Source organism: Ananas comosus, linkage group 3 (genome assembly GCF_001540865.1).
Source record: "Ananas comosus cultivar F153 linkage group 3, ASM154086v1, whole genome shotgun sequence".
Classification (NCBI taxonomy): Eukaryota; Viridiplantae; Streptophyta; class Magnoliopsida; order Poales; family Bromeliaceae; genus Ananas; species Ananas comosus.
This window is the reverse complement of record NC_033623.1, coordinates 8,282,120-8,297,926: the sequence shown is the minus strand read 5'-3', so window position 1 is coordinate 8,297,926 and position 15,807 is coordinate 8,282,120. Positions and strand designations below refer to the sequence as shown.

The 15,807-nt window shown below is 38.4% G+C and overlaps 2 protein-coding genes across 4 annotated transcripts; one reads left to right on the top strand and one right to left on the bottom strand.

Moving 5' to 3' along the window:
- On the top strand, positions 1,513-7,792 carry LOC109707300 (translocase of chloroplast 120, chloroplastic-like). 2 transcript variants are annotated; one of them, XM_020228467.1, is made up of 3 exons: positions 1,513-1,609; positions 1,776-5,171; positions 7,592-7,792. In XM_020228467.1, exon 2 carries the CDS (start codon positions 1,819-1,821, stop codon positions 5,131-5,133), a length of 3,315 nt encoding a protein of 1,104 aa, XP_020084056.1. In that variant the 5' UTR covers positions 1,513-1,609; positions 1,776-1,818; the 3' UTR covers positions 5,134-5,171; positions 7,592-7,792. The 2 variants fall into 2 exon arrangements, with proteins under 2 accessions (XP_020084056.1, XP_020084055.1); XM_020228466.1 differs by lacking the exon at positions 7,592-7,792 and having other exon boundaries at positions 1,514-1,609; positions 1,776-5,579.
- LOC109707301 (serine/threonine-protein phosphatase 7 long form homolog) lies at positions 12,283-15,053 on the bottom strand. Of its 2 annotated transcripts, none has more exons than XM_020228470.1 (3): positions 14,271-15,053; positions 13,097-14,202; positions 12,283-13,004 (listed from the first exon to the last, which is right to left on the bottom strand). In XM_020228470.1, exons 2-3 carry the CDS (start codon positions 13,628-13,630, stop codon positions 12,414-12,416), a joined length of 1,125 nt encoding a protein of 374 aa, XP_020084059.1. In that variant the 5' UTR covers positions 13,631-14,202; positions 14,271-15,053; the 3' UTR covers positions 12,283-12,413. The 2 variants fall into 2 exon arrangements, with proteins under 2 accessions (XP_020084059.1, XP_020084058.1); XM_020228469.1 differs by having other exon boundaries at positions 13,097-14,874; positions 14,970-15,028.

The following is a 15,807-nucleotide window of genomic DNA, read 5'->3' as shown; positions in this document are numbered from 1 at the left end:
TATATATATATATATATATATATATATATATATATAAAAGGAGTAAAAGGAGTAAAATGTATATCTTAATAAAAGTACTGAACCATGTCGCAATATCAACATATCATCCTTTATAAATGCAGAGAAAAAAAAGCATTCAAAGGTTCGTTATCATAAATTTAAGTCAAGAGAGTATTTTGAGTATTTTAAAACCTTTAAATTTTAAAATTAGTTGTTAAAACTTGAACTCACATTTCAATACTAAGAAGCAATTCAAAGTTAAAATATTTAAGCCAGTTATTATTGGGGTATCACACGTTTAATAACATATAAATTTTCATAGGCTCGGTTGCTTCGGCAAACGAAAATAGATAACGACATACATAGAATCGACGTAAATTAATATAATATATATATATATTCTCGGATATACATAGTGACACTAGCATGTTATTATTATAGTGACACTAGCATGACTTTATGAATATTTAATTATTTTTAAATTTTATTGTTTATATATATATATATATATTATAAGATCATATTTACTTAATTACTGATTATTATACCAAATTAAGTATATATAAATTTTCAATTTTTATTTTTTGTAAAACTAATGTGTTTTAATATAAAATAAAATTAGTAAGTTGATTTTAAGCTTTTGAATTTTAATATAACTTAATCATAAAAATTCTGCCGATTTGATTAACGCTAGTCAAATTTAGTGATTGAACTGCTAGTTTGAATGGTTCAAAATAATTTTTTAACTTAGTCGGTTCAAAGGGTTAAACCAAACCGCTTTATAAACTAGATCACGGCCGTACCGGTCAAGTCTATTGGTTCGAATTAGTTTTTAAATTATAGGAATTAATGCTCATTTTGAGTACAAAAAGAAAAAAAGAAAGAAGAAGAGAGAAAAATTTGAGTGCCGGTTGAAAAGGGTTGAAAAGAGCGGCATTTGACGGGGAAAAAAAAAATAAATAAAAAAGAGAGAGAAAAAAAAATTGAGGGTTTGTTTATTGAAAAGGAAAGGTACTTGAGGGACCTCTTATAAAGTTGAACTAATACCATGCCTAATTCTATTGGAAAAAAATATTTCCAATCTAATCTTCAATTCACAAAAATTTCTAAATTTAGCCTTACTTCAATAGATTAGAAAACAAAAGGCGACTTAATAGCATTTATATGTTAATTAGGAGAACATTTTTTTTTCTCACTCCCTTCTGCTAACCAGCTAATATTAAAAAAATTATCATTTAACTAATAATATTTATTATTATTAAATATTAATTAATATTATAATTATTATTATTATTATTATTTATAAAAATTAATTATTTTGAAATATTAATAGATTGGGAGGAAAGAGAGATAAAATTTTTTCTCTCTCCTAATTAACATATATTATAAATGTTATGAAGTTATATTTTATTTTTTAATCTTAGAAAGATAGGCCAGATTGAAAATATTTTTTTGTTTGAATAAGGCTTCAACAACCATACTCAATATATATATATATATATATATACAACCGAAGATAGGGGGCAACATCCCTCTCGGCTTCCTCTTTGTTCCCAATCTCGACGGCGACGCGAAGCTCCTCGCTCCGTCCCTTTCCTCTCATCCCCAGGTGAGTACCCCGAAACCCTAAAGATTCTCACCATTCCTAGGGCTCTTTGATGCGCTTCTTCTCCTCTTTCCCCAGTTTTTCCATGTTATTCTGGTCGTCTTCGCCTCTGATTCGTATACCTGTTGCGAATTAGGGTTTTTTTTTTTTTTTTTTTGGTGTTGCGTAGGTTGTTCTTTAGGGTTGGGAGTGGGTGGGATTAGGGATTCTTGATGGAGAACGGAAGAGAACTGGAAGTCGGGCAGCGGTTGGGGGAGGCGGCGGAGGAGTCGGTGAATGGTGTTTCTGAGCACAAATCGTTGGAATCGGAGCATGCGGCGAAGGATCTTGCGGAAAACGAGATTTTTGAGGAGGCCGTGGAGCCGCCACCTGATGCAGTGTCGGATCTGCTGATTGGTGAGTCGAAGGGAGGAGGGAATGCAGAGATGCCGGCCGAGGAGGATGGCGACGAGGTTGAGAAGTTTGTCGAGTCAGTGGAAGCCCATGCGATTTCTCCGAAGCCTAAAGAGCAAGGTCAGGGTTTTGAAGAACAACAAGATGATGATTCTGAGGATGGCAATAGGCGCGTCCGAGAACAGGAAGCAAAGGATGTTGGTGGCTTAGATAGCGCTGTTGAAGTCGGAGTGGAGGATGGGGAGCAGCATGTTATGCAGTCGGAATTGGATAGCGCGGAATCGATTGGTGTGGCCGATGATGTGGCCAAGGATGAAGTGAAGGATTCTTTGGTTGTTGCTCAAGATGATGATGATGAAGTGATTGTTGAAAATGGTGACAAACCTGATGGAGAAGTGCTTGATGTTTTGGACTCGAATGGGGTGAACCCGGATGAGTCTGCCTCTATTGTTGAAGATGAAGCAGTGAACGGAGGATCCGTCGGAGTGGTTTTGGATCAAATCCGTGTGAATCACGATACTGAATCTGATAAAGTGATTTCTCATGCGGAAGTAGCTCAAGGGAGGGAGGACTCTCTGGCACCACCTGCTATCCTTCCCATTGAGCAGCTTGATGACCTTCCTAGTGAAGCTACTGCACAACCAGATGCCAAAATTGCAGTAGATAGAGAAATCGTGGAAGAGCTCCCGAAAGAAAACAGGGAAGAGGAAACTGTTTTGGTGGAGGACTTAGACGACTCTATTTCTGCTTTTGATGATGATGACGACGACGACGACAAAAACGCTTACAATCAGCCAACACCTAATGCTGCTCCTTCGCGTATTGAAAGTTCAGAAAAAGGCCCAAATTTGCCTTCTCAACCTGCTGGCCTTGGATCCTCTTCTCGCTTGCTGGGACCATCGTCCCGTCCTATTCAGCAGCTAAGGGCAAATGGCTCTGCCTCTCCAAGACAATCTCCGCAGCCTGTAGATCCTGTTATTAATGATGAATCAGAGGAGAATGATGAAACCCGCGAGAAGCTCCAGATGATCCGTGTCAAATTCCTGCGCCTGGCTCACCGCCTTGGCCAGACTCCTCACAACGTGGTCGTTGCACAAGTACTCTACAGACTTGGTCTAGCCGAGCAGCTAAGAAGAAACACAAACAGGCCCGGTGTATTCAGCTTTGATCGAGCCAGTGTAATGGCTGAGCAGCTTGAAGCAGCTGGGCAGGAGCCGCTCGACTTCTCTTGCACTATTATGGTCATTGGGAAAAGTGGGGTCGGTAAAAGTGCCACCATCAATTCGATCTTCGATGAGGTTAAGTTGGAGACTAATGCCTTTCAATTGGGCACCAAAAAGGTTCAGGAGATAGTTGGCACAGTGCAAGGCATCAAGGTCCGGGTCATTGATACACCCGGTCTAAACTCCTCTTCTGCTGACCAGTGCCGCAATGAGAAGATCCTCCACTCTGTTAAGAGGTTCATTAAGAAATCCCCTCCTGATATTGTTCTTTACTTTGATAGATTGGATATGCAGAGCCGGGACTACGGTGATATCCCGCTGCTTAAAACAATTACTGACACGTTTGGTTCATCCATTTGGTTTAATGCAATTATCGTCCTAACTCATGCCGCGTCAGCGCCACCGGATGGTGCTAATGGAATTCCATTAAGTTATGAGATGTTTGTTACCCAGAGATCCCATGTGGTTCAGCAAGCGATAAGGCAAGCAGCCGGTGACGTGCGGCTCATGAACCCGGTTTCTTTAGTGGAGAACCACTCGGCCTGCAGAACAAACAGGGCGGGCCAGAGAGTGTTGCCAAACGGTCAGGTTTGGAAGCCACAGTTGTTGTTATTGTCATTTGCTTCAAAAATTCTCGCGGAGGCGAACATGCTTCTCAAGTTGCAGGACAGCCCACCTGATAAAACTTTCAGTCGTAGCAGAGTTCCTCCATTGCCTTTTCTTCTGTCTTCTCTTCTGCAATCAAGGCCTCCACTAAAGTTGCCAGAAGAGCAGTTCGGTGATGATGATAGCTCTTTGGAAGAGGAGTTGGGTGATATTTCTGATTCAGATGATGGGTCGGACTATGATGATCTTCCTCCTTTTAAGCGCCTCACGAATGCACAGCTTGCGAAGCTGAGCAGAGCACAGAAGAAGGCTTATTATGAGGAACTCGACTATAGAGAAAAGCTCTTTTACAAGAAACAGTTGAAGGAGGAGAGGAGGCGCCGAAAGTTGATGAAGAAATTGGCAGCAGAGGTTGATAATATACCAAGTGATTTTGGTAATGAGAACGTAGAGGATGAAACTGGTGGTAGTCCTGCATCTGTTCCAGTGCCAATGCCAGATTTAGTGTTGCCTGCATCATTTGATTCGGATAATCCTACCCATCGCTATCGTTTTCTTGATTCCTCCAACCCGTGGCTTGTTAGACCTGTTCTTGAGACTCAGGGTTGGGACCATGATGTTGGTTATGAAGGCCTGAATGTTGAAAGGTTATTTGTGGTGAAAAATAAAGTCCCTGTATCAGTCTCTGGCCAGTTTACAAAGGATAAGAAGGAATGCACTCTTCAAATGGAGTTGGCTAGTTCGATCAAGCATAGCGAGGGAAGCACATCTTCTTTAGGTATGGATGTGCAGTCGGTGGGGAAGGACATGGCCTACACATTACGTGGCGAAACTCGATTCACGAATTTTAAACGCAACAATACAGCAGCTGGGCTTTCAGTCACTTTTCTGGGTGATTCGGTTTCATCTGGGCTGAAGATTGAGGATAAGCTGACAATCAGCAAGCAGCTCAGGTTGCTCGTCAGCGGAGGTGCGATGACCGGGCGTGGTGATGTGGCATATGGTGGCCGCCTTGAGGCAACTTTAAGAGATAAGGATTATCCGATAGGGCGGATGCTGTCAACTCTCGCGCTCTCTGTAGTGGATTGGCATGGTGAGTTAGTAGTTGGTTGCAACGTTCAATCTCAGTTACCTTTGGGAAGAGGAACGAATTTGATCGGCCATGCCAATTTGAACAATAAGGGGACCGGACAAGTTGGCATTCGCCTGAATAGTTCGGATCAGCTTCAGATAGCTTTAATTGCTCTTATTCCAATATTCAGAAACATCAAAAGAATGCTCTTTGATTCTTCTCAAGCTTACTAATTCTGCAACACATGAGAGCTGTGCCGTTTGAGTCCATGGTTAGTAAAATTTGTTATGTAGGTCTTTATGTTTTGGATAGTTTTGCAGTTTATGGTTACTACACTTCTTGTCAAAGCTTAGTAGAAGAAATGGATTTCTTGGCCGTCAATTCCTTTAGGGAAGATATCTCCTGTATGCGCTATAAATTATGAATTTTTAGGGAGTCCAGTTTCATTAGTTTTTGGTAGTACATCTTTTGCTACCTTTTCATGCAGATCTCACAAACCTTCCATTTGCTGTAGCTTTTCTCATTTTATTGTCATTGTGTTTGTTGCATAAGTAGGATATCACTCATATTTAGAGTTCTTGCAGAAACCGTGTAGCATAATTTTGTGATGCATTGTAAACTCAAGCTAAAAGGTGTATAAGCTTTGTCAACTAATAATATTTTCAAATTTCAACTGATATTTCTCATGCAATTCCTTCTATTGCTTTTTATCTTGAACTTTGTAAATTATAATCATAAGATACATCAATTTTGAAGAACAGTATCCTGCATTCTGTGATAACCGTGAGACAATTGCTTGAGAGTCTCTTCTTTCACTGAGATTTGAAGAGGAGAATTATTTTCTTGTTTAAGATGAAGTGCCTCTTTTGTAGTTTTGATTATGTACATTAATTCAAACATTTGATCTACAATTTCAAGATAATGGCTTTGATCGATTGTCCTAGTTGACATTGATGGCAGACTTATCATTCGTAGTTCTATATGTGCAAAGACATAGACAACCTATATTGTAACTAACTGTTGCTGCTTAATGTGCCTAACTTCGGTGATTCTTTCATCTAGTGCAGAGAAGAAAAGGAAGCCTGTAAAAGGAAATATATTTAAACACCCATCTATAATTCCATCTGTATAAGTTGTTAATTAACAAACAGAGACACTGGATGTGTTCTAAACTATAGCAGATAACGGATTGACGTGTAAACCGCCAGGTAATGCTATATAACTTCCATCTATAAATGGAAAAGAAAATTTTTTTTCCCAAGAAGTGGACAAAAGATAGATGTTTTATGTTCCATAAGGGATTAATGAGGTGGAGAAATGAAAATGGATTTATTTATGTGTGTGCAAAAGAATGTTAAGAGAACCAAAATACAATTGCGGACGAATTCCACTTCACCCAATTTAAGTTCCTTTATCACGAGGGGAGTGACAATTGTTTGCTCCTGCACAACACTTGCAATTTTGTTGCATCTTGTTGTCCTGACATGCTTAGATTGTGGGGAAAAAATTTATTTTTAATCAATTACAATGTTAGAAAGTCATAGGATAAGAGTTTCACAAACTTAATGGAGTTGCAAGAGCGCTAGGAGCTATATTTGAAGTTCATGGTACACTTGTAGTTTCAACACAGTGAATCTCTCTCAAGAAAAAGACACTCGTTTTACAACCATAAGGCAGCAAGCAAGAAAGATTTATATGTTTGTTTAAGTGCTGATGTCACTTGCAGAACATGTATCCAGTAGATAGGTTTGCAGTATAGCGAATGCATAGCCAATAAGTTAAAAAAGATAATCACGAACCTTGTATCTTTCTGATTACAGTATTCGGATAGCTTATATAAATCCATCTTGCTGCTGCCCGTAGTATGTTATGCTGGATTAGGGGTGGGAAAACAGAAAGGGGATTTTCGGGGTCTCTTCCCTTATTGAATATAGGGTTTCACCGTGAAGCACCAGAGTATACAATGGATGATCAGCCTGCAGGTTAAACGAAAAACATTAGTCTAACTACTTAGAGGGATAGAAAAGTTGACCCGAGTGAAGTGTCGAATTGCCAATGGAAAATATGCTATCATCACTTGACCGGCCTCGTGTAAATAACCTTTTTGCAACTTCAGATTTGTTATTATATTCTGATGCTCTGAAAGTTGAACTAAATTTGCGTGGCTCACATTTCTTTTATGTTGATAAATATTGTGAGGATGCATTGCAGCGTAAGTAAGAGGGTTTGTTATAGGGTTCACAGACCAAAATATTCGATTATGGTTGGATTTTCACTTTTTTTTTTTTTGATGGTTGCTTTTTCATATTTAACTAAGGAGTTCTGCTTGGAGAAACCCTTGAAGGTTTAAATATAACATAAAAACAGACCGAGGAAGCAGCGAAATTGAAAATTATTGCTGCCATCTTGTTTCTGTATGTGGTTTCCTGCTACTTTTTGTTGTTTGGTTGACTCTGGTAATGTTGCTGTGGAATTGAAGTTCACTATTGTAGTTTTCTTTGTAATGCTCAGCATATTGAAATAAGACTAGAAAGAATCAGTTGTTTGACTACTGTAACTTTGTGACTGGATCTTCATGTTATGTTATGTTATGATACTTTATTATAGAACCGAACAATCATATTAACGTGTTATATTCTGCTTAAAATAGTGTTTGTGGTTGCTTGACATGTATGAACTTGTATTTTGCAGTGGAGGAAGATTTAGCTGAAAATTTGATTTTGTTGACTCGTGATTTCGCCTTTTTCAAGTACCATTTCCCCTTGAAGATTTGAGAGTGATGATCTTTCAAGATAAATTGTAAGAAATTTCTGCTTCTATGTCGGTCATGGTTATGTTCTAATACTGCCTTTTCCCATCTTCGGTAAACTTCTTGTTTTGAGCTGCCTGCTAGATTTCTTCTTCTTTTGTTTTCTCTCTCTCTCTCCCTCTCTCTCTCTCTCTCTCTCTCTTCCCCTTCATAAGTGAGATCAGCAGTATAACTGTGTCTCATTTGTGAAGTTTGTTGGAGAATTAGTAATATTTGAATAACAAGTTTTCAATCTTAGTTTACATCTTTGCTTTTTCATTAGTTTGGCCCATGTTAGAATCTTAGTCTGCATGCAATCTGCCCAGATAATTTAGGCTACATTTAGCACTTAGAATTTGATAAAAATAGGATAAAATAAGAGACGGGAGCGAAGAGGTTAGTATTTCAGTGGCCTTTAAGGGATCATGATTGATAGGGATAAAGCTCAATCCAGAGGGCTGGCTCGAAAGGGATTTTCGGAATTCAATCCAGCCTAACCCAATCGAGCCTAACCTAATCTAAACAGTAATCACTAAGTTAATTATTTTTAAAAAAATTTTATGAAAATTTGTAAGATCATCCGTATTGCTTCCATGAGGCTTCGTTTGATGACTAGACTAACTAGAATAGAACTTGATAGTTCTTTCTCATTTTCAATTTTTTCCAAAATTACTTATGAAATGAATTTGAAGAAAATTGTTTTTTCTAATTTTTCTTAAAATTGTAAAGAAAATTTAATAATAAACCATATGATGATGAATAAATTAAGTAAGTTTACGATAAAAATTGATTAACTTTTAAAATTTGTTTGATTTTAGGAAAAGCTTTTAAGAAAAAATTTTGAGATCAATTTATGAAATTTAACAATTAATCATATGACAAATGTATTAAGCAAATTTAAATATTATTTGTTTTAATTTTGTTTTTGATTTTAATGTTATATTTTTAAATTTAATCACAGAATTTTAAGAGTTAATAATATCGTAAATCCCATACAAAATGTCAAATTCATCGAATAAAATTTAAAACTAACCATATAATCCGGTGGATCTATTTTCAATTTTTTGTAAATTGTAAATAAAATTTTGTATAATTTCATACTTCTTCATAAAAAGAATTTTTCAAGTTAAATATATTCTAAATGTATAGAAAAAATGTAAGCTGTAATTTTTTTAACTTACCTAATGAGTAGATCTTTTATTTTGTTATTTTTNAAAGAAGAACAGTCATACCGAGAAAAGCAGATAGAACAAGTCTAAGTCTAAAAATTCCGTCATACCCAAAACATTGACGGACGACATTCGTAGGAAAGATGAGATGTCGGCTTGTACTAGTAAACTCTCGTTATTATTACGGTTATATAATCTGCTCTCCTTTGTTTCTACTTCTACGGGTTATCGGTTCCGTATAAGTGATTTTCCCGGTTCCCGTTTCTACAGGTTTAGTTAGTATGAGAGAGAAAAAAAAAAAAAAGGAACATAAAAGGGGGTTAAGGAATAATTTGAAGTCGTCGGCCGGTTTTAGACAGGGATGAGAATCAGGAAAGCAATCTTTGTACGAAAATGTACAAGGTATCTGTAAGTTAATTACATGCCGGCTAACTACTTGACAAGAATCGCATTCACTGTTTCTTGAACCACTAATCAAAGTCTACAGAGTTTAAGCTTAAGATTAACTAAATATAAAGATCGATTAAAATAAAGATTTTTTTTTTGCTTTGCCTATCATACGTTTTTTTTTTTTATGCCAATTAACACTACGTTACTAAAAACTATTTTGAATAGTGCCGTACAGAAAAATAGGTTAATTATATACCGGTTAACATTACGCTTCTAAAAACTAAACAAGCGTGTGTGTAAAATTATACGATATAATAGAATAGTTATGTAATTATTATATGTTTATCTCATAACATGCTTTGGGTACCGCAATGGAGAGACTAATTTGTGTTAGCTCTTCAAGAATCAACTGAACACATACATGAACCCCGGTTAATTTTCCGCCGCAAAATTAATAGTTTATCGTTTATATAAATAAACGTTAACTAACAGAGACCACAAGTGACCACGCCAATTCAACCACATGGACTATTAAAACCTCATCGTCTTGAGGTTATTTTTCGACATGTTTAACCCCTAATTTAAGAGTCAGGTTTTTAACCTCTAATTTAGTAAACTGTGGATTTATATTTTATAGTTCTCTGTGATTTATAATTTAATGAGCTTTTAGACAACTAAACCCACACGGCACTCGCTCTCTGGGTTCTGATGATATAAGACTGTTTATTTATTTATTTATATATATATATATCGAATAACGATACCACCCTTTGACCCTTAATGGGTGCGTTATTATACCAAATCTTTTCCCCCTGTATTTACCTAGGTGCGTTAGGGTTTACTCTCTCTTTTCCTTTCTCTCTATAGGTTTAGGTTCGTCTCATAATTTGGGTGGCTTACTCTACCTCGTGCCTACGTGTCGACTGCTCGTCCAGGAGACAGACAGAGAGAGAGAGAGAGAGAGAGACCTATATTTATCGTTCACTCGAGGCGTCTAGACTTACCCCTTAACCTTCGATAAGTACTTTAGGCAGTGGTTATGCTTCCACTCAAAGTTTAGGGTAGTAAAGGGAGTAGAAAAGAAAAGAAAAGAAAAGAAATCCTGTATTTGAATCTTTCTACCACCTACCCCGGGCATCTAATCTTTCTCTTTGAACTCCCCCCCAAAGACTCTCCGGTTAGTTTTCAGTAGATTAGGACGTAGAAAGTTGATATAAAGGACGCAAACCGAAAAAGGAGGCTCGAATTGAGTTGTTCAACACTTAGTTTCTAGCTATCTAACTATCTATCTATTGACCAAACGGTGACATCTCGAGCTAGGGCCAGATCTAATACTCATTATTGACAAAAGGGTAAACCACAAGCCTCTTAGACTCAAGCCTCCAATGATGCCTTAGTTTACAAACTTGTACTACCTTAAACACCAGGTTCTGTGACAGTTAAAGGCTAAGCTTGGTTTTACAATAACGCCAGCACAAAGTCGACGCTGTTTTAAATTACGACAAACTATTTCAGGTTATCAAAGAAAGGTGTCGCCCTTGTCGTCTAGATCTAATCTTAAAATATTAGACTCACGATCCTAGAGTAAAGTTCAAAGATGCCGTGGACGCGTAAAGTTAATATAAAACCCGTCCCTCTCGTACGTATCCACCGAAATTTATGCACTTAATTATTAACCCGGCTAAACCACCCGGCATTCCCAGGGACAAAAGACCCGATTCTCATTAACAATGCAACCTAAGCGAAAATTTTCCTAACTCACCTGGAAGCAAAGTTAACCCAGCACCAGAGTTGGTAAGATCAGTTACTTCGACTATCACTGTCCCTCCTAGATCATTAATCAAGGACAAGAAAACTCGATTTTCTACTTCAAATAAGTTGAAAAACGTGGCCGGAAAAGAAAAACATATATAAATTACGTCTCGATAGTTGAAAATTTTCTGGCAACGCACGTCTTAGGTGAATGTTTTGTCTTCTTTTTTCAAGGTTTCCCTTAACCATAGAATGTCGGCTATCATTTAAACCTCCTAATGTTCCATTTTCACCTGGCGTCTTTATTGGAATAAATCTTTTTACTTATCGGTTCAATTACTAACAGTTTCAATACATCTCTTGTCTTATAAAGTCTTATTCGACGAATGTCTCTATAGTATTTATTATCTTTTTTGAAGTTTTTAGGGAATACACCAACACGTGAAAGAGTGAAATCATGGTACATCAAATTTCACATAGTTCAATCATGGTGCACCAAAGTGTGAAAGAGTGAAATCATAGGACACCAAAGTGTGAAAGAATGAAATCATGGGGACATCAATATTATGGGCTTTTTTTGCAAATAGCCCCCTAATAAATTTTATTTGCAAAAATAGCCCTGCCTAAAATTTATTTGCAAAAATGGCCCTAGCCCTGCCACGCCAGCGCCACGTCAGCGCCACGCGGGCAGGTCCTGGGCCAGGTGGTTGACTTGAACACGGTAATTCGTTTACCGTGTCTAAACGCGGTTAACGAATCACCGTGTTCATGGGGACAGGCAAACTCGCGACGGCATCGGTTTTGCATTAGACACGGTGATTCGTTCACCGTGTCTAAACACGGTGAACTATTCACCGCGTTTAGACACGGTGAACCATTTACCGTGTCCCTCCCAAATACGGCCTGGCTTGTTGTATGTGTATTGGACACGGACTTAGCCATTTTCGGGAGCGGATAATAGATCTGTATTGGACACGGTGAATAGTTCACCGTGTCCAATACGTTTGCTTTTCATGGTGAATGGATCACCATGGGCAATACCATTGTATTGGACACGGTGATCCATTCACCGTGTCATGACACGGTGAATGGATTACCGTGTCCAATACATTTGATATGGACACGGTGAATGGATCACCGTGTCCAATACAACTTTTCCAACTTTACAATTGCCGCAGAAAAATAAATTATAAGATTCAATACAAGAATACAATACAGATACCTATCAATACACATCACAACACATCACAACACATAACAACATCACAAAAGTAATACACATCACAACATCACAAAATTAATACACATTACAACATCACAACCAATAGAATCTCAATAATATAATAAATACCAAATAATCAAAACAGAATATACAAAATAAATACAAGTTATACAATAATATATAAATATAATATCATGTTCTCCTCCCTCGACCTCCTCGACCACGTCGCCTACCACGTCCGCGTCCGCGACCACGACCAACATCATGCTCATCAAAAGGCTCCAAGATCTCCAACTGGTCTAGATGCTCTATAGCAGCACCCTCAATAGCCGGCTCAATCACAGCAGTAGCATGTGCCGGTAGTATGTGTGGCCGTGGAGGAGCTGAAGAGGAGGGCTGATCTTGCCGTGGAGGAGCTGAAGAGGAGGGCTGATCTGTACGGATAGACCTCGATCGCCGTCGACGCCTAAAATAAACAATATCACCTGCTCGAGCTGGATCCTGCGGTACTGGTGCTGGTGCCGGGTCCGTAACATCAGCATAAGGTGGCTCCCCTATCGGTGATGATGGCATCGGTGGACTATATACGGGTGCATGGCCGGACGTCGATGCTCCACCATAGTCTGCTGGTCCTGGAGGTACATAGTGTGGAAGCGTAGGTAAAGTCTCCAGAACTGCCTCCATCTGATCGGCGACCTGTGATAGGGTAGCTAAGACTCCACCTCCTGAAATATCGGGTAGGACACGTCTGATCGTATAATGTGATCTCTGCACGATATCAACCTGAAATAAAAGCACAATCAAAAAAGATTATACGAAACTTTCTTGTATATATAAAAATTAATATAAAAAGATATTTGCAATTACATTCATACCAATACTCGCTCGACGTGTCCACGTGGCTGATAGGCGAGTGGTGGCCGCTGTACAGGTCTAGATATCCACCTCCTGGTGATCGTCCAATACCACTGCATGTAAACAGTAATAGCTCGTATCGGATCTGGATCTGTCCCAGGGGCCACCTCTGCTATATCTACTAATCTATCATTCCAACGCTCAATGTATGAGGCGTGGTATGCCGCCCAATCCTCATCTGCTCTGCCTCGTGAATTGATGCGAGGTATGGCAAGCACAGGTTCAGGTATATGCTGTAGTAGCCCAAACTGGCGAAGCACACGATCAGGATGATGGAGCTCAATAATGTGGAAGCAGACTAAGGTAGTCCTCGATCGCCAAACCTGGGACCCCGCCAGACAAAAAGGTGGGAGCGTCTCTAACACTGCGTCGTCATAAGGCATTTGAGTTTTCAAATTCCACGAATTCCACTGGGTCCGGTACATCTTCGTTGTTGGCATTTGAGTTTTCAATCCATTCAACATCTTCATCTCGAATGGCACATGCGAGGGCATTCAAGCCACCGTCATGATCAGGATCCAAAGAACACGCAACAATGGACTCATCGTCATCACTAGAATCAGCATCAATTCGCCCTTGATTCTCTTCATCAGTTTCACTAACATACTCCTCATCATTTCTACTTACGTCAAATAGATCAGTTGTAGTCACTCCCCGATTGGTCCATTCACGATGAGTACATGATGGATCTTCATTTTGATAAGGAGGCCAAGCCGACCATTGATGAATACTAGATGGTCCTGGACCATCATCTACATAAGGAGGGTCAGTATTTCTTACTTCCCAAGCCGGCCATTCATGAACACTAGATCCTGGACCTTCATCTACATAGGGAGGGCTAGTATTTCTTTCTTCCCAAGCCGGCCATTCATGAACACTAGATGTTCCTGGACCTTCATCTACATAGGGAGGGCTAGTATTTCTTTCTTCCCAAGCCGGCCATTGATGAACACTACATGATGGACCTTCATTTTGATAAGGAGGGATAGTGGTTCTGACTTCCCAATCCGTCCATTCGTGAACATAAGATGATGGTCGTGGACTTTGATAAGGAGGGACAGTAGACCTGTAGAGATATATAAGATTAACTATTCATATTGATTTTTTATGTAACTAAATCATACAATCACCTACCACTCATTTTGATCAACCAACGGAGACGGATCCATCACAGCAGATGGCAATGCTGCACTAACTGGCTGAGATGGAACTCCAAACTCTCTGAAACACTTACAAGACAAATTTATTAATTTCGCCCACCTAAACTAATTGAGAAATCACGAAAAAAATTTATAAAGATCATTACTTTATACCTTGATGTACGACCTCGTTCGCGATTGACGTAATTCCTTTGATCATTGCGGGTACGACACATTTCCGTTTGATGAACGGTATTTGGACGGTCGTGTGCCGTCGACCCATCTTTCTCCACGTATAATTTTATACATCCATGGAACGGAAATATACTCATCACGCCAGATAGTGTATTGTCATTTGATACGTTAACAAATTCCCATTCGCCTCCCATTGGACATTTCACCGTGATGCGTAGACGGTCTTCCACTCGATCATAATTAGTAACATTGTATATTTCCATCTCTAAATCCCGAAATGAGATATTGCGTCGGACCGCAATCAATTCTTTACGGCCACCAATATATCGTGGTACATTATTGTTCTCGACAAAATTTCCGTCCCAATGGATATAGAAAGGAACAATGTCGCCAGATATAGAGTTCTAAATTTATATATTAACATGTAAAAAATTATTAAACTCAAGACATATCACATTTCTAACATACAACAAAAAAGAGGGTAAAAAGATGGTATTACCATTGTACAAGCACGGTCGGCGGCCGCGACTACTTTGCCAATTAAGAACGCAGGAATAACCTGTGACAAAGAGACAGAGAACAATCAGTGAAAGAGGGGNTTATTTTTTAATTTTTTTTTTTTAAAGATAGAAGTGATCAAAGAAAAAAATAGAAGGGATTGAAGAAAAAATTAGAGAAAAAAGAAGGAAAAAAAATGGAGGAAGAGATGTGAGAAAAAAAGAAAGAAATTGTAGAAGAGAAGAAAAACTAAAAGTGAAAGAGAAGCAAAGAGAGAGGGATAAAAGTCTAGGGAGAAAAACAAAAAAAAGACGGAAGTGAAAATAAAAAAAAAAAGAAGAAAATATTACTTGCTTGTGTGGGCATGTAGTGGCACTTATCCTGATTCCCTTTGGGACCCTGTCTCATGCCCCAAATTATGGAGCATGGTATGCCTTATGCCGTACGACACTGAGTGATACTTAATTTCGTATCTTTCTTTATCATCTTCGAATTTTATTTTCTTTTAAATTTTATGTGATAGTAGGGTAATGTGGTTTAATGTAACACAGTTCCAGCTCTCTAACTTTCAGAGCTTGCTTGGTTTGTTATGGCCAGTTATATGAAGGAAAATTTGCGTGTTACGTCTTTGTTGGAATACACGAATATTTTATTTGACATTTAGTTTAGGGTATGTTTGGTTCGCAATATCCTAACAGGATTATAGACAATCCTGTCAGGACTACTGTTTTGGTTTATTTGGTATATAATTAGGTTAGTAATGTAGCATTACAAATCGTGTAGAATTACACCAAAATATTACTGAGAGATGGGTGTGTATTTTGGATTATTGAAGACCG

Bases quoted from the DNA above. Each gene is read 5' to 3' on its own strand.
- LOC109707301 (XM_020228470.1), bottom strand. From the start codon at position 13,630: ATGCCCTCGCATGTGCCATTCGAGATGAAGATGTTGAATGGATTGAAA. The intron at 13,005-13,096 runs GTATGAATGTAA...CTTTTATTTCAG, and splicing joins GACACGTCGAGCGAGTATTG to GTTGATATCGTGCAGAGATC.
- LOC109707300 (XM_020228467.1), top strand. From the start codon at position 1,819: ATGGAGAACGGAAGAGAACTGGAAGTCGGGCAGCGGTTGGGGGAGGCG.